The sequence below is a fragment of the Pantherophis guttatus genome, chromosome 7, assembly GCF_059756535.1.
Source record: "Pantherophis guttatus breed Tessera chromosome 7, ASM5975653v1, whole genome shotgun sequence".
NCBI lineage: Eukaryota > Metazoa > Chordata > Lepidosauria > Squamata > Colubridae > Pantherophis > Pantherophis guttatus.
Window position 1 is genome coordinate 93383145 of NC_142069.1, and position 27129 is coordinate 93410273.

Consider the following 27129-nt stretch of genomic DNA (forward strand, 5'->3'; position numbering starts at 1 on the left):
GGGGGAGAGCATTAGAAACCCACGAAAGCAGCCGTGACCAGGCGATGGAAGCCCCTCCCACAACAAAAGGGGCGGGGCTTCGATAGCACAGTTGAAGTCGTCCCTTGATGTCTTTGAACTCCCTGGGGGTGTCCCTGAATTCTCCCTCAGCCGTGCCAAACATCATCCTTTGTTCCTGATCCAACAGATGCTTGCGACATGAACTCATTGCTCTCTACTTAGTCCAAGACTGAATGCTCCTTGCAGTCTATGGGATTTTTACTAAGATTAAATTTTGTGATTTTTTTTTTTAAGTAATTGCATTCTCTTTGGGAAATTACTGTGGCTTGAAAAATGACTGTATGGTACATACTTTTTTCTGAGCATCAGTGGCAAAACTCCTGGTTCTTTGGGTATTTGCTAGACGTAAATTTGTGTGCCTGATGACATCCTTCCTGATTTCCTACTTTTGGTAAAATTCCTGCTCAAATTTTGCATTTCTTGTTCTGTCTTTATTTTTTTTTCAGGCTGGGTCTGGCTAAGCAGAGGAGAGGTGTATTTTATGTTGCTATTATATGTATTTCTTTCAACAAAACTTACCTGTTTATAACTTTGCACTATTTCTCAGATCAATATGTAGATGTGCTATTTTACCTGTTTTCTTTACCAACACAAAACTTTTTAAAAGATTATTCTTGTGCTAATATCCATGATAAATGAATTTTTTAAGCGCGGTTGTCTGTCTCAAAAGTTAAAAAACAAGTTTACATATCAATTTGGTCCGGTGCAGATGTGTGCTTTTTTTTTTCTTTTCTACTTTTCAGTAATTCATGATTGGCAGTTGTGATGATAAAGTAGGATGAAAGCAAGGATTGATTGAACAGCTGCAAAAGGTCCGTCCCCTGCATTTATTAGATGAGTGATAAGATGATTGTCCCGAATGAACAATAGAGCAGCAGAACAAATCCCACTGAGGGGAGAGATGGGAAAAACAGCAGTCTGGATGAATTGGCTTCTTCTCAGGGTTTGCCTGATGTTACGTCCTTTTAATTATCTCAGGATATCCAGGGGAGACTGTACCATTTCCCAGAATGAGGGTCAGGCCCCAAAAACGACTTTCTCTAACCTCAAGATCATGCCCCGATTGGGATCAGGTTGCCTCCGATATCCCCATTGTGAGATGGGATCAAAGCCCCTGAAATTATGGGGAAATATTTGAATAGGATGATTTAGAGTTAAGGTTAACTATTAGAAAAATGATTGATTTCAAATTTAAGGGTTTTAACTTGGAGAAAGTAAGGGAAAAAATTAAATCTGATTAAGATTAGAGATTAGGGCGAATGGTAATATTGGTTATTAGAAGAAACAAGGAAGAGAAAATAAAAATTAGAGAGAAAGATTATTATGGCAAAAAGTGAAATATATAAATTGTGTTGGAGATAAGTAAAAATTGAATAAATTTGTGACTCGGCCAATACTCTGTTCAGAAAAAATGCATTGTTTGTTTGTTTATTTGTTTGTGTAAAAAATAAAAAAAACTTTTACAACAAAAAACCCCTGAAATTATTACGCCCTGATCCAACTGTCCCTATTTGACAAGCATCTGTTCGGTGCTGATTATCTAATCTGCTTTTAAGCCATGAGATGGTATGCAGGTGAGATATTTTTTTTTTTGAATCATAATCAATGGTAAACTGTAGTTGATATGCATGTACATAAATACATAGATATTAAACATGTGTTCCTATTCCCTTCCCTTCCCTTCCTTTTCACAGTTTTTATGGCACTTTTTAGATCAAAACATCCTTTTTCAAATTGCCCAAATATCAGCATGGTTGACCAGCTTTCTCATTATCAACAGTTGGAGTCAATGAAGAGAGAAAAAAATCTGGAATTTGTGCATGGTAAAATTAGTCTTAAAATATAATATAGTATCACAGTTTCACCTCCCCTTCTATCTTTCTCAGATCACCCTGCTGAAATGGCATAAAATCTCCATCCTGCCTCTGTACTAATAAATGCCAGGGATCACTAGATTCCTCCGGTGGTCCTTGGCTTATGATCACAAACTATGTTATTCCATTGTAAGTCATTGTGATCATAAGTTGAGTCATGTATTGGTAAATTGACTCAGGCTGCCGTAAATTGAGTCATGCCATTGTAAGTGCAAATCCATCTTAGACCATTGTATTTTATTTTGTTTGCTGGAAATTGCCAGAAAATGTCACAGATTACAATCACGTGACCCTGGAATGCTGCAAACCAGAGATGTTTAGTCTACAAAGGAGACAGTTGAGAGGAGATAGGACAGAACTTTGCCAATATCCGGAGGGTTGTTCCAGAAAGTAGACTTAGAGAACAAAACCAGTGGGTTAAAACTAGAAGGAAGGAAGTTGCTGTCAGGAAGAGTTTCCTTCCTCTACAACCTACCACTCCATGAAATAGGCTGCTTCGTGACATAATTTGTTTTGCTGGAAGCCTACAGACAAGCTGGATGCTTATTTCCAGAGGCCTCTGCTGGACTTTGCACTGAGCAGAGGGTTAACCTCTAAGGTCACTTCCAATACTGGGATTTTATTGCATAGCAGAGATTTATATGATCCTGTTTAGATGAAGAATTCATAAGGGAGAAGGTTTTCTCCTCTCAAAATACTTGAACCAGGGCAGTCAATGAAACTGAATTGTGGAAAAGCAAGACTAGATAAAAGGAAGCATTTGGTGCGTAAATAACTTATTCTTTCACCATGCTAGGATTCAGCAGTGTTCCCAATTGGGACAATGTTCAAAGAATAATAAAATAAATACATAGCACTAAGATAATTTAAAGTTATGAACCTTGGGGGCTGTCTAATCCATCCCGCCACAGAGGCAGGGGGTTCTCACCAGCAGGTCAAATACGAACAGGAAGAGGCCATGACATCTGTATTCTGCGTATGGATTCTCACCAGTGTATAGCTTCCTTAAATAGGTCCAAGTAGAGTAGTGGTTGGCATGTTGGATTAGGACTGGGATAGTTTCCACCATGGAGTTCACCAAACATCTCTATACTAGAGTACTTCCCTTAGCTCAAGATGATTCACAAGGATAATTATGAAGATATACTTAGAGGTATCTCAAGCTCTCAATATATTTTACAAAGGTATATTATTGCTATTTTAATTTTGTCGTTATTTGCTTGAGCCACATTTGATTTAACAGAATATAGAAAAATAAAAAATGACATGGGAACTTTACCAAAACTAGTTTTTTAAAAAAATAAATAAATAAATAATTAGAAGCTATTTTAGAGCATTATTTAGAATGAGGTCACTTTTTTCAGCTTCCTAACATAAAGGGATAATTTGACTCATAGAACATTTAGTTAAATCCCAACTTGAAATCCATTTGAGGCATCAAATGTAGGTTTGAAATATTGTTGTGTAACTTGTTTTCTGTAAAAGGGTAAAGCTGAGAGGAAGGGCTACTCTGGACATGGTTTGATACTGAAAGCAGGATTCATTCAGACAATTACTGTATATCACCTCTACAAATCTTGTAATAGTGTTCATATCTCACACTTTTGCTAAAATGTGCTTAGGCAGGTTCATTTGGGAGAAGAGTTGTAGGTAACATGTTGTTTTTTTTTTCAAAGAGACTAAGTTGTTGACCCAAAGATAAATCTTCAGGTGTGCTGGACTCCTTGATATTTAGTAAGAACTTACTCTTGAAATATTTTTTAACTGTTACTATTTACAAGATGGAGTAAAAGTGCTATACTGTTTTTTCTTCCATCATACTATGTGTCTTAGTTTAGTTCAGGGGGAGCATTTTAAAATATATTTTACAGTTGTGCAATGAAACCTTGTAAGTTATCCATTTGAAATGTTCTCTATTGCCTTCTAATGAAGCCACCATCTGTTTTTTTCCCCCCATTCTGGTAAAAGGTGAAACAGCTAAGGTGTTTTGGTATTTCTGTATTAACTTAGCTTAACTTAACTTAACTTTATTGTCATTGCACCTAGTACAACAAAAGTAAATGCCATCTTCAGTGTTCATTATACATAAGAAAAACCATAAAAATAAAACAAAAATACACATCCTTCACATTCTATACAATTGAATTAAAAAACCCTGATATTGCATTAATATTGCACTATATAGTAGAATTCAATACAGTTACTACTCTGGGATAGAAGCTGTTTTTCAGCCTATTTGTCCTTGTTTTTATTGTCCTGTACCGTCCACCAGATGGTAATAGTTAAAAAAAAAAGAAGGGGGGGTGGCCAGAATGAGATGGATGTTTTGTACTTTCTTAAGGCAGTGGGAGCTATCAAGCTCTTCCAAGGAGGGGAGAGGGGAACCAGTGATCCTCTGGGCAACGACATTGACCCTCTGGAGCGCTGTCCTATCTGCCACTGTGCAATTGGCAAACCATACACAACAATGCCCATGTTTTTGTTGCATTAAATCTATCTCATCAAATTTATCTTGTCTTTGAATCTCACATTTCAAGTAAAATTTGACTTTTTTGGTAGTCACTAGACGTGCTTGCTTTAGCAGAATACCTGGCCACAGGGGATCAAGGAGGGTCTTCTGTCTTTTGTAACTGGATGATGGAAGCATCAGGCAAAGGACTGTTTTTAAAAAGACTCACAAATTTCTTTCTACAGCACATTGGCTTGACTGAAAGAAGATTTATTTTTATACCTGTTTGTCTTTTGGAAACCGTCCCTCAGATGAACTAAAGAAATGTTCAGAGACGTGATGACAATCAAATTTACATGGACAGAAACAAGATTGGAACTTGAAGCAAAAGAGCAACTTGTCATTCAATAAAGTATCAACAGAGAGAAAAGCAACACCTATATTGTAGTTTAAGTAAAATAAACCCTGAAAATTTTAAAAAGTACATTTTGTGAAAGAATCCATTTCAGAAAACCCATTGCAGTTTCATAATCGTATTTATTGAGAAATATTATATCTTGAGGCAAAGCAATGATGATGGAAAAATTAGTGTGACTGGCAGCTACCACTTGCTGGTATTAAGCAAGTTCTAACACAGGCATCTAATATTGGCTCCTGTTATTTTAAGTAGTTGGAACTATTCCAGTTCTCATTTCAAAACAAAACATGTAAACAGTATTGGTTCATGATCTGTGACTGTGCGCCATACTTTGCTATGCATGTGTGGGTGTGGGTGTGTGGATGTGGAGATTACAGAGACCAAAAAATGCAGTAAATAAGAAGACTGCAACTCCTTGTGCTTTGCTGAGATGGGCGTTTGAGTGGAAGTGTTTTCTCAAGGCTTCTTTGTGATTTTCTCCTCTGTAAATTAAGAGGTTATGGTACTTATTTGCTACTGATTTGTGCATCCGCATAAATCTACGCAGTGGCGTTTCTGGGTTTTTCCTGTGTCCTGATGCCAGAGGAGACTAAGGATCTTCTGTCACTGAGCTGAACAGTGTTCGATCCATCTTTGAGTCAGAAGGAAACTGGATAGGCATGAAATTTGCAGACTTCTATACCAAATTTATGCTCCTTCTATTGTTGGCATCACTGATGCAATGTTATATAAGAAAGACTTCGAGAAATCAGGTGAGGAGATGCTGCTTAGGGAATGGTCAGATAATCAATCAATCAATCAGTCCATCAGAACAGACCTGGAAGGGACCTTCGAAGTCTTTTAGTACAACCTCCTGCTCAAGCAGGAGACCCTCGACCATTTCAGAGAAGTGACGAGTGAAATGACAGCATTTCAGACAGTCTGAAAGAGACAGCAGAGCCCAGAGCTGAACAACGGGTGGAAAAAGAGGCTCGGAAGGGACCCTCCCTAGTTTCTCGGCCTGTAAAAGAGACAGGCGGGAGATTTGGACTTGCAAGAGTCTGTTAATGTATTCTTATAATGAAATAGAATTAGCACATCCGGTCATGTTTCTTGTCTGATTTATCTGGGAAGGCTGACAACTGCAAAGGATTCTGTAGGGTATCCTCCTGTTTTTCCACCATTTAAAATAAACCGTATTCATTTTAATAAAGAATTCTATTTTTGACTTGGGATGCATTTCCCTGCCTTCCTAGGCTGGCAAGTGGAGAATGTTTCTATCACATTAGCAGTAGTTTATGTCATCCCGCAGCTTAAGTGGCATCAAAAGTCAATTACAAATTCAGTGCATCACTCAGTTATAAACGCATTATAGAAAAGTTAATATACTGGCATATTAAAACTGAAGTTTGTTCTTCCAGTTTTGGGTTCTAGAATGGCTATTAACCAAGGGACAGAGGTCTGAAAAACGCTGCCTAAATAAATTAAGAAGCTCCATATGGTTGTTACGCATCTATTTACTTATTAGAACCAAAGTCATTGTTCTTTACATTAACAATATTTTTTTTTCATCCTACAGAAATGTACGAATCCAGCAATATAGCTACCTTCCATGGACTGGTCAATAGTTCTAGTTACCACACATTCCTTTTGGATGAGGAACGGAGTAGACTCTACGTGGGAGCAAAAGACCACATATTTTCTTTCAACCTAGTCAACTTCAAGGATTTTCAAACGGTACTTTCATCTCTTTTCATCTTTAGATGTATGTCGATGGGGGTAAGACGACCATTGTGGTATGAAGCTGAATGTTGAGCCACTTAGTTACACAGGTCCATTTGCAACATTACAAATGCTCATAAAAAAAAAATATTTGGCATAGGTAGAATCCGTGAACCCATTCCGAGACATGTAGAACATGGAAAAACTGAGCAGGAATAGTTTCCTTTTCTCTTCAGTCTTCTACATTTATATCACTGTAGTTGGAACTTCACCTGCACGAAGTCAAAGGCAGTGTGGGCAAATGACCCCTTTGAGCAGGATTTTCAGACTGAATTGCAGAATTGGTTTGGTGAGTTGAATTTTAAAAAATGCATTCAAAGTAATTCAAAGATTAGATGGAGTTTTGCCCAAACACACTAACACTTGTGGAGTTGGATTCAAATACATCAGACTTGATGTCAGGAGGAACTTTCTAACTAGTAGGTAGAAATTTGTCAGAAGGAGATCCAACCTGGAACCACTGACTTTAGTGAGAACAATTCCTATCAATGGAGCAGTTTTCTTGCCAGAGTTGTGAGTGCTGCATCACTCAAGGTTTCCAAGGACAGACTGGGCAGCTGCCTGCCTGGGATGGTGAAAGGGATGCTGCCTTGGGCAGCTCCAAGGTCCCTTCCAGCCCTAGGAGTCCATGACTGCATGAGCTGTCAGCCAGTGGAACAGCCATCACAGGAAGGCCAAGGTTTTCCATGACTAGAGGTCTGCAAATAGAGGCTGCACAGTGTCCTGCCAGGGATGTTCTAGTGGATCCTTCCTACACCAAAGTGGAGGTTGGAAAAGGTGATGTCTAAACTAACTCTTCCAACTCTACAATTAAAATTATTCGGTTGAGTTTACTTGACTGCTGAATTACAAAATCCAAATGGACTCTTTGAATCAAATTGCAAATGTGAATCTACTCTTGGTTGATCCCAGGCAAAAAGGAGACAGAACAGTGGTGTTCCATTTTTAACTGTTGAGAAAACAAACACAAAATTTCAAGAGAGAGGAAAGGAACGTTTCATCCACCAGGAGCCTCCATACAGCATCCTGGGAATCTCACAGATTTAATCTTCATCAGTTCCTGACGTTGGGCACCAGATTAATTGAAACACATCCAGTCCAGTGATTGGTGATCATTCATCAAATGTTCAAAATCCAGTTTACTCCCATACAGAAGGAAAATATGGATGATAAAGGCCAGAGACAGTTGAAAGCACTAAATTATATAGACAATGAACTGATTTAATTCTTCATTTTATCACTTCAGATGCTTCCATCCAGAAGATCAAAGCTATGAATAAATCATTATAGATGGAATATTGATGGCAGCAACATGATGGATGATTTTGGATTTGATTTAAAACAGAGATTTGGGTTGGAAGCTAATAGACATTTCATTATGAAAGCATATGTGTAAATAAAACATTAACAATATGCATAGCATAACTATATTTTTATGAATTCTCAATCAAGAATGATTGCTTTTAAACTGGCAAGGTTAGTTCTACTTTGTGTTAATGCATGACCCATTAATTCTTTGGAAACTATTTTTTTCCAAATCCTGAGTGAAGATTTGTATTCTCTGAAGATCAAGATCCAAGTAAAATTGGCCATTTCCTATTCTCTCAAGAGCAACCATAAAAGAAATGAGTTATTTATTTGGATGTTCTGTGAGGCTCAGGATGTAATGCAGAAACATCTGGAATCATTAGAGAAACAGACTACTGCTGTAAGTAAAAAAAAGGGGGGGGGGGTAAACAATTTAGGGTGAATTCACACATGGACTCTGTTCTCTCTTCACACCTGTGTGGTGGCCCCACATAGTGAGTGGGTAAATGCATGGACCATAGACCTTGATGGCTACTGGGTGTAAGAAAACCAATTGGGATTGTTGGTCCTTGGCCCAGTTTGCAGTTTTTACACAGTGTGGTCCAAGATGCCTAGACTCCTCCTTCAGCACAGCTTCTGGCCTTCCTGAAAATACTCGTGTATTTTGTTAGTGATGTTGCAGTCTCAAAATCCATCATGAAACCTGCAGCTGCCTTTGCTATCATTTGCCCTAATGACCTTAAATGAACTTTTTCCTGCCTTATCTGCAAATTGATTTAAGATTAAGGTGATAGTCCAACCACATGGCCCATTTATATTGCATGATGTTGAAATTTGATCATATTTTATTCTATGTGCAATTCTAAAAGCTTTTTAGAAGACATAAATAATTAACTAAAAGGGGTTTGGGGGCTTTTGCACTAGAAGATGAAATTGATTGTTAAGAATTAATCCCAAACATAACCAGAAATTAAATTGCCAATTGCTGTAGAATAATTGGGACAAACCCATGAGGGTAACAACCTCAGAGCATCTTTAATGCAGGAGATGACTTCTAGATATTGTTGTTGTTGTTGAATGGCATCTTCTATTATTTCCATGCCCACTGAGTTTAGGGGAACTGGAGTCTGACAAGCCAGTGAGAGACTCTGGTGCCACAACAGTTTCTTCCGCAGGACAGGGGACGCCCATCCACTCTGACGTTCTGCTTTCCAGATTTGTCACATTACTTTTTCCAGAATCTACAATCCAGAAAGAAAGAATTAATTTATCCTCTATTTATGTTTGTATTTATCATCCATTCACAACTCAGAAACCGCCAGCATATTTAGAAATGACATTTCTAAAATTTGTTTGATCACTGTGTTGTAGTGGGTTTTGGGTATATGGATGGATGGATGAAAAGAGAGAGAGAGAGAGATAAAGTGATAGATAGAGGCGGTATATTGTCTGTGTATAGAATAGTCCACTTACTTTATTCCTTGCTTGCATCATTTTATATCATTTTTCCTTTCCTCTTTTATTTTCTTTTACCTGAGCATACTATATTCTGGCCATCTGTTCCCTAACTATAAATGAAATATTACCGTGGTTGTTAAGGTACAAAACGTGGTGTGTCATGCATGCCTTTGTTTGTGACATAATGTCTTCTAGGCCATCTAGGAAAACAAGACAATCCTCGATTTAAAATAACACCCCTCTGGTGTTCTGTCTACCATTTTCTAAGGAAACAAAAATATCTGTATCTGTGTCTATGTATAGTCGTATAAAAATCCAAATAAAATCCTGCACAGTAGGATGTGGAGATGAACATGGCAGGCCTATCATCGTGAAGTGAACAAATCCATGAAGGGAGTTCCTTTAGAGAAAGAAATAATCCTAAAAAGTGCAAGCATTTCCTGGGTTGCAATGACAGCTCTGGATTGCTAAGTGACATGATGCCATTTTGACTTTACCCCCTTAGATTGCTTGGCCTGTGTCTCATAGTCGGCGGGATGAATGCAAGTGGGCTGGAAAAGATGTTCTGGTAAGTAGAAACCTTTATTAAATCTCCCACTTCTTCTTGATCAAGCTGGTCAGTATTTTGTGGCCTTTTTAAAGCTTTGGTTTGCACTCACTGGCTGCCTTTTTCATAAATAACATCATGTTGGGTCAAGCTTGAACATTGGTCAAGCTCCATTTTCTCCCCACGTGCTCCTGTGAGGGTAGATTTACATGTAACGGAACGAGGGAATGAGCATATAATTGTCCCCTTATTTAAGAAGCCTTAGGAGCTTGACCTGGTTCCTGTAACCCAGCGGAGGCCCTCAATCTGCCGCCATGGAATAGGAAGGCCTTTGTGAAGGCAATGAGAGTCATTAATGTCAAGAAGCTTTGAAGGCCTCAGGGGGTCTCCCTTGACAAGAACACACGGATGCCTTCCCGATGTTCATTTCCTTCTTCCTATTGTGGTCGAAAACAGGGGGGGAAACATTTATTTTAGGCATTCTTTCTCATATCATCACTCTTTCCTCCTCAATCTTCTCAACCCTTCCATTAGATAATACGGGAAATTGTGCGGCTGTTGGGTGTGATTGTAATGCTGGTGGAGGATAAATAAATAAAGAGATGGAATTCACTGTAATTATACAGAAACGGGGCACATTCTTTCAAGACAAAGGGGAAATCACTGTGTTTGCAATGGCAAAAGACAGCCTAGAGCGTGTCCCAAGTGAATCTTTAGAGATGGTTTGGTAAAATATTCATAATAGCAGCTGGCAGAAATCTCTGCTCCGTCTCCAGGCATAAGGGAAATAATAGAGTCATTAACCAGAATGTGGTTCAGGATCGGGAGTCCAATATTTAAGATAACAAAGCTGATTTGTATCCACAGAAAGAATTTGCAAAAAATTCCTTGAATAAAGGAGGAAGAAGATCATAAATAATGCAGTGGCCTTGTTTTAAAGATCTTGCTGGCTTAACTTCTAAAGAGTCTATAAGGAGACTTATACTTAAGCCAAGCCAACTGCTTTCCCCCCACAACAAGAAGAGGTGATGCCTTTTGTAAGGTCAAGTTTTAAGAATAAAGAAAATGAATTCTTCATTTTGGCCCCAAAGGAAAAAAAAAAATGTAATATTCAGTAGGCTTTCTCTTTCGTTTCTATCAAAGGGAAAATGGGAAATAGGACCTAAAGAATGCTTAAATCAATATAATGAAGGTATTATTACGATAAGTATTTTCCGTGTTTGAATGCCTAGAAGTTAATAAATCACAAATGTTTGGGTGGGGATTAACATTATTTTATTTAAATGAAGCAATTATGAATCTCAATTATTAACCGTTCTATGCTGAACAACTTTCTCAGCAATAGCCCTTTGCAGCCGCTCTATTGCTTATATGAACTAAATATGAACTGTAACGACATATGTAGGGTGCATGGACCCCACTGGTGACCTCAGCCGTGACCTGAGATTGAAAGGTAACTATGCTAGCTAGAAGGCTGTGGTTTCACTCTGCTGGAGTCCATCTAATGCCTTCCCTGTTAACGTCAATCATGGAGTGCCATGAAATTGATATTGGTGGGGATCTAACATTTCAAGGGTCCCCCCAGACACTGATAAATATGGAGGCTCCCCAACAGCGCAGCCGGGTTTTTTTTTTTCTCAAAAAGAGAGTTAACCGTTAGGAGGAAATGAAAATTGTGGATGGGCCACTCCATTTCTCATATTTCTGTAATTCAACCACTCACCTCTGTGGGAAATGTTATCCAATGTGCTGAGTTGTGTTGTACTGGGGATGTGTTAAGAACATTCCAGTTTGAGTCATTGATTTGATTCAGTTTGACCCACATTTCGGATCCGATTCATAAAAACTGATCCAACTTGATCTAGATGCCCAAATCAGATCAGTGCACCAAATCAATCTAAGAGAAATAAATATTGCTGGCCATGCAAAAAAATGCTCCCAAATCCTTCCAAAGGATTTGATGTTGGACAGCTACTGGAGAGATCTGGATCCTGGTCACCTGTCAACCAGGGGAGCCTCATGAGTGATCTTTGGCTAGTGCCTCTCTCTAAGCTCACGCTGCCCTTGCCAGATAGCAAAATAACCAGCAAACATACCTAATACCTCCTATTTTTTCCATACTAAACCCTTGAAACTAAACCCTGGCAAGACCGAGTGGCTCTGGGTTTGGGGGTTCATTGGCTCAGGGAGAATTGCCATCTTTGGTCTTAGATGGGGTGGCACTACCCCAAACAGACCCTGTGCGTAATCTGGGGGATTCATGACTCCTGCTCAAAGAGCAGGTGATGGTCGTGGCCAGGAGGGCCTTCGCGCAACTGCGAGTTCTGTGCTGGTTACGCTCTTTCCTGGACCGGCAATCCTATTCACAGTCACTCATGCCTTAGTCACTTCCCATCTTGACTATTGCAAAGCGCTCTACATGGGGCTGCCCTTGAAGAGTATCCGGAAGCTCCAGTTGGTGCAAAATGCCACAGCCCGCACGGTTTTGTGCAGACCCCAGCCAGATGATCTTAATGCTTTTCCTTGGGGGTGGGGAACTGGTTTGTGGGGAAAGGCAAGATACAGTATTTACCTTTGTCGTCTCACAGTCTTTGCTTCCGTTCTTTGCAGACCCAGCTTCCAAAATAAAACGAGACCAAATAATTCAGAGGTAGCACCTGCCCTTTAATTGACTGTAAATTAAGAATCTTTCATCTCTTTGAATTTATGTTTGCACTTGATTGCCAAAATCCTCATGTTTAACTAATGTTTCCTCAAATATGTGGAACAGAAATTTGGATCTGAGATTATTGGATTCCTTTATGGAACATTTATAAATATCGCTTTATAACAATTGTTTACAGTATCGATTAGGGCTCTTTAGATGATGAATGCTCTGAATCAGATCCAAAGCTTCAAATGGATTTAGGAAATCAAATTGATGGATTGATTCAGTTCATCAAGTCGACTGCATCCAAATTGGTTGGGAGTGACGGAAATTTGATGCTTTTCATAAATGGAGTTGGACTTGACCCAACTTATATATATATATGTATGTATGTATGTATGTATATGTATATGTATATGTATATGTATATGTATATGTATATGTATATGCATATGTATATGTATATGTATATGTATATGTAAGTCTTTGTATTAAAGTCTTGAAGGCTTTTTTAAAAAATGATAGTGATTGCTGAAATCCATTATGCTTCACAAATACACATGTACTGCTTTGTTTCTAAGATTTTCAGTGGAGGGCCCTTGTCTGAATGTGATGTCAGGGAAATAACTATAATTGTTCTTTCCATTAAGTCAGCCCTGGTTTAGTGCCAGCCTTCTTAATCCCTAAAATGTGCTAAACTCAGAATGTCATGAGAATATCCTGATGCCAGCATGAGAAACTACAGTCTTCTATCCCATCTTAAATAATAAGAGTCATCACAAGATTCAGTATCAGGATTGCAACTTTTCAGTGTTAGGAAGATAAAAACAGAGAAATGTAAAACACAGCCAACCTTACATGCTTCAGTTTAGGAAGAATCAGTACAGCTGAGTGACCCACTCAGGGTTTCTGTCCAGAACAATGAGAACAGGTTAAATTGTCCCAAGAGTAACTAGGATGTTTAACTGCTGCTCAAGGAGAACATTAACTGTTACAGAAGGATATTTACATAATAGGAGGCTCACACAGCTTGCAAAGAAGGTGAAATAGATACAAGAGAGAAGCATAAGAGAGTAAAGACGGCTTGTACCATATATGATGGCAGGCACTGTAACTATACATAGGCTGTACGAATGATCTAAGACTCAATTCAAGTTTGTGACTTGGTATAAAATAAAAATATCTGTGCACCTTCTGTACAAAACTCCATTGGACCTTCAAACATGTTTCAGTTCAGGATATCAAACTGATTACCTTTGCAATGTCATAGCAACCCCCAATCACATGTCAACTTCTACCTTCTTCTTCTCCTTCTTCTTCTTGTGCCATATCAGTCATTGGACATCGGCCATCATGTTAGTGATGCTACTTCTACCACAAAAGACTATTTGTGGGGATAATTCTCTTTCATGAGACGTGTTCCTCTTGGATCCTACCTGTCTTTGCTTGAGAAGATCTAAGCACACATGGGGCACTGGCCAGGTTGGATGAGATCCTTTATTTGATGGTCACAAGGACTGAAGGGAATGTGCCCATATACTCTTTTTGGTGGACTAGATGTGTAAGGTAGCATCCACAAATGTAAAATTACTTGTGCAACAAGAAGCCTGGGCTACAAGACCCAGCTTCGTGGATGTTCCAGGGATGACATGGTGTCCAGCACTTTGGTGGCCCTTGTTGGTCTTTTATTCCTATGTACACTTGGGCAGAAGGAGGCTTCCAGTAGTCCTTCTAGTGAGATAAGAAGATAATGCTTTTATTTATTTCATTTGGCATGATTGACATGCAGGACACAGCCTCAAATCCAATTGCTCCTGATGTAAACATGATGCAGGTCTCCAAAGCAAGAGCTATAATTTTATACAATTAGAGCACAGGTACGTGTCTACTCAGAAATAAATCCCATGGATTTTGCAAAGGTTACTCCACTCTTCGGAAGTCAGGTGATGTCTCAGATCGTATCTTTAACTTTTAAAAGCATTGGTTATACTGTGAAGAAAAGAGAATGTGTAGATTTATGCAAGCAAAGGGTTAATTGATGCTTTTTCTATTTTCACTTCATCTCTGTTGCAGTAAAACTTACCTCTGCTTCCGGCCTCACTCAGTCTCTTCTGGATTAACTGATTTCTACAGCTTTGGAACCTCTGAGGATCTTAGAGGCATGTTTGAAAAAGCAATTTGGCAACTCTTGTTTAAACAAATGTGACTTGATGCCAGATCTTAATTGAAGAGAAACTTTAAACTTCCTTCTATTAAGGTGTTTCGTTCTAATTTTTCCTGTGGGAAAATAAGGAAAGGCAAAAATCAAAGTTGCCTTAAACATTCTAAAGTTGTGTAGGGAAGTGTATGCAAGCTCATTGTTGCGCTTCTGTGGGGTATTTGTTGAAAACATATAGACATTGCTAAGCAACTGTTTCGCAGAGATTCACAATCTGTTGCTCTCTTTCAACACTTTGTGTTCCCCCTCCCTTTTGGACTGAGAACTTTGAAGTGTATTTATCGCAAATGGCTGCATCTGGAAATCTTTACCGGATATGTAGAAACCACCTTGGGATTAAAAATACTGGCTCATTGATGCAAAATCTGAGTGGTTTATGAGCCTGGTCAAGCTGGCAAAAACTGTCTTATGTTCTTTGCCAGGAGAATCCCTTAACATGCATCAGGCATGATCCAAGCAGAACATGGGAGGAGACAAGGATAAAATTAAAGCAAACCCGTCATGTTCTGTAGAGTAGGCTGCAGAATTTTGCTTAAGTATGCCATGTCTACATAATATCAAGATGACTTTGATGATGATGATGATGATGATGGTTTCCATTCAGTCCCATCCGACTCTTGGCAATTCTCTGGGCCAGGTGGTCTCTCCACATCTTCCGATCTTGTGCTGCTTCTTTGAGTCATTCTGTGCTTTCTGGCATGTGTCGGCTTTGATTGTATCAACTTTCAGGAGAAGGGACCCAAAGGGACTGCAACATATGTGTTCATTTGGGGAAGTGGAAGAGAGGGGGAGTGTAGGTTTTTCTTTTCTTTTTAATTTTGGGCGTGGAGGTAGAATTTGTCTAAGTGCCCCTCTACCTGACACCTTTTCACCAGAAATCAGGACCCGTCTTGTCTCATCTCACAAAACAGGTTGTATTCATTTAGTGACGTGATCTGTTTCTGAGTCAGCTATGGGCATGTTTGAATACAGGGAACTATTATTTTCTGCTTAGATGTAGTTTAAAGGCAGGTTACTTTTTGACAGATTGGGTCTCTTCCCTCACCCTTCCTGCTAATCGCTGTTTCAGCGTGAGAGATTATTCTGCAGTGGCCCCTTTTAAAGAGGCTTTTAGTGGAAGTGAAGATAATTGTGGCTTGGCTTCAAATGACTGTTTAGAGATTAGAGGGTAGAAGAACCAGTGACATGGAAGTGGCTTAAGTGACCATGTGTACAGATCCATTGGATAGGTCACTTGGCAGAGACCAGTGTCCGGTGGATGTTGTCCCAAAGCATTGTGCTATTCCCCTAGCAAAGATTTATCCGATACCCCAATGTTAACTATCATACACAACACCGGGTTTCTTTTCAAGGGCCAAACTGTAGTTCAAGTTGCTCATTGCATTCACCTAAGATTTGGGCAATCTTGGCTTATTAAATGCACCTTACTATCCGGATTCACACCATATAATAAGCCAAAATTGCAGTTATTATTCCTTTCAGGAATTGCATTTATGTGCCTTCTTGTAGTTTAATTTCTTTGGTTTCAATAGGAAACTCTCTTTCTCTCTGGAGAGTGTGCATCACAGTTTAGGTTACAGATAATTTCTAGCTTTGTGACATGATAGTCAGTTAAGCTCATTTGATTTATCTGTAAATTGAAACGTTGCACATCAAAGTTATAAATTATTATCTCTGTTGCGTAAGTCTTTGTGGATTACCTCATGTATATATTTTCCGTTTCTCCCTTTATCTTAGAGGATTTAAAATGGACAGGGTCTTGTACGATTCTTAGAAAGAAAAATCTTCCCATAAGGTCTTTTGTGTCAAGAAATCAGAAAGATAAACCTGAGTGACTTTGCTCAGGAAACACACAGAGAGAGGAGGGGAGGGGGGAGGGAGGGAGAGAACATCACTTAAAATGAGAGGTGTCAGACTCCAAAAATATCTCAAGTCTCCCCCCCCCCCCCCACCATGCACACACATCAGCTTCACTCCAAACATTCCCAGGAGCTTCTGTGAGGGAAGAAGGAAGTTCTGATTTCTGTTATTTCCTCTTCCACAGCCTCCAGTGGCCCCGGGTGCAATTTGCTTCCCCAGAGGGCTTGAATGGCCTGTATGAGAAGCCTCTCCATCTCAACTCTTCCCCTTTCTGGAGACCCTCCCTGTACTTGCCCGTGAATGAATCCCTTCTCCTCCTTCTCCTCGGGCACTCTTTTTCTGCTTCTTTGGGAAAAAATTCCTCCAATATATTTAGTCAGCACTAAATATACGCTATGAATGTTGCCATATATTTACTGAATCTATTATTTGGGTTTCGGTCTATGATTTTATGATGCTGGGCTCTTTGGCAGTTTTAAGGTACTGTGTTCTTGTGCGGTTGTGTTCTTGTTCATTTTAATTTCTTATTGAATATTGGTTATTGTAGACATTTTAGCCTCATTTGATGATATTTCACCCATCCAGCATCTTTTAATTGCAACTGGAAGGAGGCAAATCCATCCATCCATCCATCCATCTAGCTATCTAGATATCTATCCATCCTTTTGATGGCATATTAACTTATCCTCAAAGTTAACAACATCCTTGAATTGAGTCATCAATTTATAACCAATTATTTAACAATCATTTGAAGTTACAAATCACAAAAAGTTACAACTTATCTTTGAAGTTGTCAGTTGAATCGCAGACACCTCCTGCGATTATGAAGTTACGTTTCAGGTGCTTGGAAGGCAGCTGGCATTTACCTACTGGTCGCAGCATCCCTCGGCTGCACAGCTGTGGTCGTTTGAAGGGCCCTCGCTCAAAACCAGCACTGGGTCAGGCAATCCCTGCATTTCAAAATTCTGTGCTTGTGTTGCACATTGGATGTCTGCGTCTGTGTAGATGCACATTGCCCTTTGGGCCAGCATTTCGCATATTTCAACCTCTCTGTACCGCTGGCCCTGGTTTTCCCATTAAGGACAAATATCCTGTTTCCTTGAGGGTAAGGCAGCAGCAGTTGGGAAACCCCAGTTTGAGACAGGCTGAGCCGTTCCAGGCTGACGGCCAAGAACATGAGTGGATACTTTACACTAAAGCTGACGTGCCTTGTCCCGAGTATTGAAAATAATTTTGAGTGCCAAATTTCACAGCTAAGACATGCCTAAATATTATCGTGGCAGTGTTTGATGGAGGGAAAGGAAGAATGCGAATAAATTGGCAGAGTCTTGGCAATATCTTAATGAAATAACTGCCTCCTGGGTGGCTTTCATATACCACTTGGCAATCACCTAACAAATACAAATTTAATTAGGTTTAATACCCATCTGCATTTATGGGGTTATTGTACCCATGTAGTTTGATCTCTGTTTCCTAAGGAATGTGACTGTTGGATCACTAGACAGATAGTATGGCCGTAAAAAAAATGATAATAATTTGGCAACTCAGGTTAAAGTTGATTTAACCGAATCCTCCTTTCAATTGGCTCCTCTAACTGGACTACTGAATCAACTTGTTTCATTGAATGAAACTGAATCGGGTGCCTGCCAATTGATTAGGAAATTTTCTGTAGGTGAATCCTGTTCTTTTCACAGAACAGGAAGTAGAGAAACATTTTTCATTGATTAACTCCACAACAATTTATATTGCAATACAAAAGGATCCTTATCTTATCCTTTTAAGGTAAATCTTAAAACTACTGCTATATAACTACAGTGCAATCATTCACAAATTCAGTTGCTGGTGGAAAGTTTGAATGCCATAGAATAGGATCTGGCTACGTACATCTGATGATTCCTAATAAGAATGAAACTAGACACGTACTAATCCTGGCGGAAAATATAACAGACAGACACTCTCTAAAAATAGTGAATTTGTTCCCCTATCCCACTGGGGCAGAAGTCATGATCGTATAAAACTTCAAATATGGAGACACGTCAATAACACAACCTCTATCTCTCCCGCACTTTAAGAAAGGTTGGATTCTCTATAAACATTCTGTTCTATCATATATGCAGATGATGGATATTTGCAATGCAAATTTGCATTTTCCAACCAGAATGCCCTCTAGATGCGTAGAACGGATTTCACATCTAGAATCCCAGAATTCTCAGCACTGGCCATGCTAGCAAGGGAATTCTGGGATCTGGTCTATCCATCTAGAAGGCAACCACGTTGTACAAGGCTGGAACTGTTCTTGTACCTCAAGTCAGTTGAAGCCATTTACATCCTTATAAATAAATTAAAAATAAATAATAAAAATTAAAAAATAACATGGTTGATTGAAAGTGAAATGTTGGTGAGAAATTTGTGCATTGTCATTTATAAGAATATTTGTACTCAGGTATTATTGGAGATGCTCATAAGTGACAACATATAGGCTCTGTAAAAGTCTGCCTTAACCAAAACTGAACTCCCGCCCACATTGAGTTTGGTTTCCATAGACCATGACAGGATCTAGGCTGGTTAATTGCATGGGGTCATTGGCATGAATTGCTCTCTACTGTATAGTATTGCTTTGGCTAGGAAGTGGGGGAAATGCCTCTTTGAACAGATTACCATGGTGGAGGGAAAACAGTTGCCATCACTTTTTTTCATCAGTTAACCTCGGGATGCCATCCTTCAGCTCTATAAAAGCCTGTCTAAAGGAACCACATCTATTATATTTGGTTGTTATTTGGCTCCAGTAGAGCTGAAAGTTTAAGAAGGAAAAAAAAAAACAGCAGCTGGGAATCACAGGAAAGCTATCTCATCCATGAGAGATTGAACGGCAGCTTTCAATAGTAAATAAATGCATTTAATAGTGGAAAGTTTGATCCTCTTACCAGCCACTCTCAGGGCTTTATCAGCCCTTTCATTCCTATAATCCGAAACAGGGTGCATTGTAAAGGGGAGATATATTTTGGGTGGGGATGCATATTTTGCTGTCAAACTGTTGACAGTAATAGAAGAGCATTGATGGACGTATCTAGCGGGGGGGGAGGGGGAGGTGGCATTCACAGGCTGTCTAACACTGTTCGTAGTCTGCTTGACCTCGTGGTAGCTATGGAAATGGAAGGAGCCTGTGAATCACTACCTAAGAATTGGAAAGGCAGAGAAGCAGCCAACGAGTCAGCTTCTCCCTAGCAGCAGGTGGAATGACTGTGGATTTCAGCTTTCAGGAATGGGGGCAGAATGCAGATAACAAACCAAACACCACTGAGGAAAGCAAACCTTGTGAATACTTGTGTTGTCTCTTCTGAGTTGAGCTGTAGGCCTGGTGTCTTGAAGGCAGATCCTGGCAATGAACTATCAGGAAAGGTACTTTGCCAGGGCCTGGTTTTCTGGGACGTCTGTTTTTCCTGACTTCCAAAACTTGGTTTTACAAGCTCAGGTCAGGTGGAACCTTGGTTATGGCTTATTTTTAAAGGAAGCCTACATCTTTGGTTACTGTTCTTAATTATATCTTTAATTGATCTAAGAACATGCTCCCCTACATAGATCACAGTGTGGGTAACTGTTTTTTTCTGAAGGCCCTCAGAAGGAGGTGAAAAATAACAATGGCATTGCAATCAGAATATCATACAGGGAACGCAAACTCTATTATTCCTGCCTCAATAAGGAGCCCCGTGAAATCAGAGTGAGAATAGAATTGTGAAGATTATTAAAATATCTGGAAAAAGCAGCAAAAACAATGTCATTCCATACATTGAACCCCCTTTTTCTGATTGCCATCTGTGTCACTTCAGATAAAACCTACAAAGGCCCAATATTTGAGGAAGGCGGCCTTTGCTGTGATTTCTTTACTTGAGAATGATCTATTTCTGCCTTTATGTAGTTTTAGGCTTTGGAGCAAAGATGCCAAAAGAAAGCTCTGCAATCTGGTTTGCAGATGTGCAGGTTTCATTTTACTTTCTTTGGGACTCACAGCTGAATATATGAATGTATCAAAAACCTCAATTTACCTAACATGCCAAAGGATGTAGAGAGCTCTGTATAAAATGTTTGTTCTATGAGCTCTCATTCTCCTATGAAAATCCCCCTTGACTGGACATTTCTCCAGTAAGAAACAGGAATCTGTGGCTTCATTACCAACTTGATCAAGGCAGAATTGACTCAAACTTTGTGTCTTCTATAAGCCTTCAAGTCTTCCATGTTTGTGTGCCTGATGAACTTCATGCTGGGTGTTGGGCTGCCAGTTTTCCAAGAGTCTAACAGTGCCAAGGACTTGATGAGGTCTAAAAATCCCATTCTTGTGACATTTCTAAGCAAGTGTGAGGAGTCCTATTCATTAGTCAATAGGAAATTCCCTTTCAAAATATCTTGTGTTACCATAGTTGTAAATGTTCCTTATGATATTGTTTTATTTCAGTTGATGGTGTTTTTTTAATTCAACTTGAGTTTTGTGGAGAGGGATATGGCAGTGCCTTCAAATGATATGTAGTAAAAGTTTAACATTATATTAAATTACAATATTAAAAATTAATATTAACCATTTATTTGGTTTAGAAAGCCACCCAATTCAGAATTACTCAGGGTGACTAATGTAACTAAAAGAGAAGAGAAAGCAATCAACATTTTGTGTTGCCTTGTTATTTTTTCTCTGCAGAAAGAGTGTGCTAACTTCATCAAGGTGCTGAAAGCTTACAACCAGACCCATTTGTACGTCTGTGGAACTGGAGCTTTCCATCCTATGTGCACGTACATTGAAGTTGGAGGATATCCTGAGGTAAGGGGAACATCTAAATTCAGTCTTATTTTTTTTTCAACTCAGTTGTTTTAGACATGATTTTGATTAATGACTGGCAAAGCTACAATCTATTTCATTGTTATTGATTCTACCAGAGTTCAGTCATGGTGGAAATGCTGAATCAGGACTGGAAAAATTCAGGTTGAATGGAAGCTCATAATACCTATTTCATCCATATAATTTGTGTTTTAACCAAAGTTCAAGGCTTTTAAGCCCCATGCAAGCAATTTAAGAATATATATAAACTTGGCAATGAAAGTTTGTCCATGGTTGAACTACACCCACGAGACAACTTTCTTATATCAAGTTTAGTGTCTGTATGTAGAACTCATTAAAAAGTTTCACCCCCAACTGGTTTGCCAAACTGTCTGTCCGTTTTTCCATTTCCGATTCACGCATAGCTATTTCAGCGTGCTGTACGATCGAATATCTTCAGCCTTTCGTGCTTTGTTCCCTTAGGAGCATAGGTAGCTCTCTGCCAGGAAGCCCCTTCCTGCCTTGGGTTTGCCTCTTTCTCTCAGCAGAGACACCAGGACAATAAGACACGTGGGAAAGGATCTTCTACCACCACACTTGGGTTTGGTTTCTTCAGGAGAACCTGAGATTGGTAGCACTTGTTCTTCTGCTGAGCACATTTTGGATTGACAGCATCAAAATATAGCCAAATACATTGTCTCCATAGCCGTAAGGAAGGATTATGTCCAGATACATCTGGTTTATAATCTACCCAAACAACGTATGTTATTAGACCAACTAAAAGATAGCAAATATAAAAAATATATGTAAAATATCTTCAAGTCAAATTCAGTTCTTAGTGATTTTGTGTCCATGTAATATTCTTGGTGACGTTACAAATAATGGCTTATTGCCTTTTTTGTTTTCGAACTTCCCAGTCTAATTTAGAGGCCTATTAGTTGCTGGTACTTTTCCACTTCTGAAGGACTAACCAGGTTTTATCCTACTTAGGGTTTGTTTTTGTTTGTTGAGCTAAGTCAAGGACACTCAGAGTTATCACCTACTGGGTAGGTAGTATTTTTCAATAGGCAAACTCCATCTCAACACCTGGGTTTGGTTCTGAACTCCAGAACTTAAGAAAATTCAGAGAAACCTGAAGTAGAGGATGCAAAAGATAGAGGATGAGTAGGAGCTGGGAAGTAGTCTATTTCCTTTCTGATGAGACAAGGCTGAGCAAACTGGGTATATTTAGACAAGTAGACAACTTAGATGAGATATGATGACTTTTTCCAAGAACTCGAAGGGGGTCTCACAGAGAAGTTTCTGTCACCTGGAATGCCAGAGACAGACCCACAGGCCATAGAGACCGGAAGGAGCCTCTGGTTGTATTTTAGGTAAATCCTCCAACCGATAAGAGCAGTTTGATAGCAGATCCAATGACCAAGGCAGGGGGTGAGATCCAGGTAAAATCTGGACATCCCTGATACCAGTCAATAAAGTTTTAGTTGGATTCCTCCATAGAGTAAGAACATGGCTCTGTGGCACATCCAGTTTGATTATTCTGTTTTTATATAAGAAAAACAAAATGGTTCTAAGAGTGTGGTGGTCTTGGGGATGCTTGCTTATCGTGACTCTCAGCTGCTTCTTGCTGCTCAGTTATTCTTGGTCCTCTCAGCAGAAATGTCCGGATCCATTCATTTAACTCGGAATTCAAACTTAGAACTCCAGCTTCTTATTCTATTAACAAGCCACAAACAAGCTCTAGTTTATTTCACTGTCCTTATTATCGGGGCGGTTAAATAAGGAGACAAGATGGAAAGTTTGCAAAGAATTCTTACCACTAAGTCATGAGTGTATACTGTAAGGATTAATCACAGCTCATGAAGACAAGTTATGACCAAAAAAAGGAACGTTTTGCCTTTCTCCTGTGTAACCTTGGCAGTTATGGCTTCAAGAACAATTCAAATTCCGTATTAGTTTAATCTTTCATTGGAAGACTTGCCATTTAATTTATGGAGCTGTTTTTCAGCTGATTGCTATGGAACAGTTACTTGCTAAGATATTAGCAGCCATCTTACGGATTTGACATTCAAGATTGCAAATTAATGTTAAAAAAAAAAGAGAATATCATTATTCAAGTGAATAAGGCTGTGCCTAATCACTTAAACATCAGATTACCGTCTGGCAGAAAAATTAACATATTAAAAGCTGTGAAGATTATTTTTCTCCATCTATATATAACTTTTTTCTATTATTTTTTAAAACCCCTTGTTCCCCAGGACTCTTTATTTCTAGGTGTTGGCTTTTATTGTACAGGAATTCAGCGTAAGTTCTTGTTACATGCTTGAATGCTTTACTTCAACACTTATTTGTTAATTATCAATTGTCCCTCACGCAAACAAACTCACCCACCCACCCCTGAGAATGTGGCTGATGGCTGCATAAACATCCTTCATTTGGGATCTGGGAGACATGTTAATTAACTTAGTTCCTTAACACGCACATCAATCACAGGTCTAGCGTCTGCTAACGTTTTTGATGGATAAGTGACAAACTGAGATCATTTGTTTTTATACTTTATGAGCGTGCAAAATACACAATGTATACAACTACCATTATATTTACTGTAGAGATGTATATGGTGCTGTGGTTAAGCCCAACCTCAGCCACTCAATGGCCACTCATTCCTTCTCATGCTAACTATCCCCATAGGGATGTTGTGTTATGTGAGAAAATTTAGAGAAAAAAGATATCAAAGGAATGGCTTCCTTTTCTTCCCCTTCCTTGCCCTTGTCCTTCCCCTTCTTTCTTTCCTTCCTTCCTTCCTTCCTTCCTTCCCTTCCCTTCCCTTCCCTTCCCTTCCTTCCTTCCCTTCAATCCCCTTTATCAAATTTATATAGTCACCTGTCTCACAAATGTGACTCTGCAAACCTGTAATAAACAATTAAAAACAAGCCTAAAATAACTATTTAAAACAATTCAACAAAGATAATTAAGATGTGAGATTGGGTAAATCCAATAAATGAATATGAATATGATGCTGATAATTAATCAACAATTTATAGAAATAAATATTAGAGAAGAGAAAGGGTTTTTTTCCAATCAGGAGAATTTTTCAATACTGTACATCAGCATTACATTATCCATGAAGATTTACTCCTATATCTTTAATTTATCCATAATGTTTAGTTTGGAATGGTTTTTCTTCTTAAGATTGGATTAAATAACTGGTGAAAAAGTTTGCAAATTATTTTTAGTACAGCACAAAAATGGTGCGAGATTCTCCTAATCCTCACTGGCCGTTTTTTCCTTGGAAATACATCTTTTAGCAGTTTCCCATAAGTTAATGCATTTCATTCATTCCCATAAATCTCTAGATCAGGTTTGGATCTTTCTAAATATATTAGAAGTTCTATTCGTCACTTCAAATATTCAATGTTTTGGAGATTAGCACCTCCGTATTAAGGGTAAAAATAAAAACCCAGCTATTGTTGCAAAATATCTCCATCCTTGCATCTGTTTTGTGCAGTTGTGTTAACTGGCATATCTGTACGTAGCACAAGCTGTTCAAATTATACATAAGGATGCTTTTGAAGCTTTTATATGTACTGAAACTATTTCTAGCAATGAAGCTGGGAAAGTATCATTCTGCCTGACAAGATAAATTATATGTCATTAAATGAACCCCATGACATTCATCAGCTTTGAAAAGTCTTTCACATCCTTCAGAATTATAGATTGCTTAAGGAGAGCCAAGGTGGCATGTCTTCCCTTACGTTCCAATTTTAGCAAGTAAATGATGCCAGTGTTAACTCTGCCGTTCACAAAGGACTGAAGTTGGGATATGAAAAAGCAATAATAGTAAAAAAAAAAAATTGATTGATTGATTGCATGCAAGATAAATCAAGTCTTTTTACCCCATGGAGTTTGGGATTTATTTTAGCAATTTCCTTTAATTTGAGGTGGAAATTCTCAGTAAAACATTTTACGATTTGGCCAACTTTTTTCAAAGAGCCTCCAAATGTTGACATGGAAGTTGTGTCTGCACTGGCAAATGTGTATCCGGTCGATCCTGTGGTCAACAAAGGAAGAACACACCGGTCCAAACTCGTTACATAGATTAAAATGGTTATTTGAATGAAAACAGATAAAATATTTGGTGTGACTCACCTCAGGGCTGTCCTGAGGGTGTGGTCAACAGAAAAAGCCAACATGGCAGCCTCAGTGGTGCAATTGAAGCTCTGCCTGTTGTCTTACCTCTTTGACAATATTCAGCTCTCACCACTTCCTTTAGGTAAGCCACAGTCGCGGAACAAAGAACACTCTTTAATATCTTTCATTGTTGTCAGAGAATGCCAGGGTGGCTTTCATTCAGACACTGAAAAAGGGAATAATCCTCAAAATTTTAGCTGACTTGATAAAAGGGAGGAAGCCACTGAGCACCAATTCTCAAAGCATCATAAAGTGTCTTATATAAGGAAGACCTGAGCCTGCTTCAGAGAGGGGAGCAGCCTGGCCGAGCTCATCTCTTAGCAGGGGGTGGAAGGAAAAGATGTCGACCATTCTGAAACATCCTTAGATTCTCTTATTACACCCCCAAAATAGACCAATGTTTAGCCGTGTTAGCTCTAGGAATAGTTTTGCTTAATTTTTTACTGTGGAATAAAGTGTATCTTCCATTGTTTCCACCGCAATGGAGTGTCACCCTGTACAAAAACAACCTTTGTTTTGAATCTGTGTCATTCATGGAGTAGAATTCTATATTATCATCTTTTGTGGGGGAGGGGCGTGTTTTACACAGGACTTTCCCCTTGCTAAGAGATACTTGCAGATCATGACTACGAAGTTATGTATAGCCTGACACAGCTGAAGGGAGGAGGAGGAGACACGGCCATGAAAGGAAAAATTTTGGGAGCATCTTTCCTGACTAACAAACTTTATTAAAAGACATCAGCTCACATCACCAGATGTGCAGAGTGACTAGACCAGCATTTCTCAACCTTGGCTACTTAAAAATGTGTGGACTTTAACACCCAGGATTCCCCAGCCAGCTTTGCTTTGATACAAGATTTAAATTTGGGGAAGGAAGAATAGAGGTCGGTTGTCCAGGTCCAATTGGCATGGATTGCAGGTACTTTATCAATGAAGAATTGGAAGCAAATTCATCCACAGGGATGCACTCAAGATTCCTTGCCCTGTTTTGACCATGCGTTGTGTTGAGTTGCTTGACTCCTTGTTCTCCTGCCTCTCAGAATAAAAAAAAATAGTTCATAGGGATAATAACTACACAGCAGAGCACAGAACTGATGTTGAAAGCAATTCTTGGTGATTGTTGTAAAATTCACGTATTCTTTGCCTTCTCAGTCCTTGCCGTCTGTAAGGCACCATAGTAACCAAGAGAGAAGACATTAATCCCGTCTCACTCTTTCCTTCCTCTCTGTCTCTCTCTGTCTGTCTCTCTCTCTGTGTGTGTGTCTCTCTCTCTCTTTCTCTCTCTCTCTCTCTCAAACACACACACACATACATATGCACAAACCCACACATTAAAATGCAGCTAATTTTCATTTTCCTGTAAAATGTAGCAGAATGGAAGCTGCTTATCACTTGGTGGGAGCTGGACACACCACGATTCACAGCTAAATATTTATTCTGGCTATTAAAGAATGCTTAGCATTTCTTACTCTTTGTGTGGGTGTGTGCGTGCGTATGCCTTCAAATCAGCATCGACTCCTGGCAACTGCAGTTT

General features: G+C 39.1%; 1 protein-coding gene across 2 annotated transcripts in view; it reads left to right on the forward strand.

The window, feature by feature from the left end:
• The window catches only part of SEMA3A (semaphorin 3A), a 128993-nt gene that overhangs the window by 41155 nt on the left and 60709 nt on the right, over positions 1 to 27129 (forward strand). The window contains exons 1-4 of one of the 2 annotated variants that reach the window (XM_087874366.1): positions 4308 to 5553; positions 6360 to 6517; positions 9834 to 9896; positions 21288 to 21407. In XM_087874366.1, the coding sequence (XP_087730492.1) occupies positions 5523 to 5553; positions 6360 to 6517; positions 9834 to 9896; positions 21288 to 21407 (372 nt within the window). In that variant the 5' untranslated portion in view covers positions 4308 to 5522. Of the gene's footprint in view, positions 1 to 4307; positions 5554 to 6359; positions 6518 to 9833; positions 9897 to 21287; positions 21408 to 27129 lie in introns of those variants that run through there. The other variant, XM_034424861.3, reaches the window with a different exon arrangement.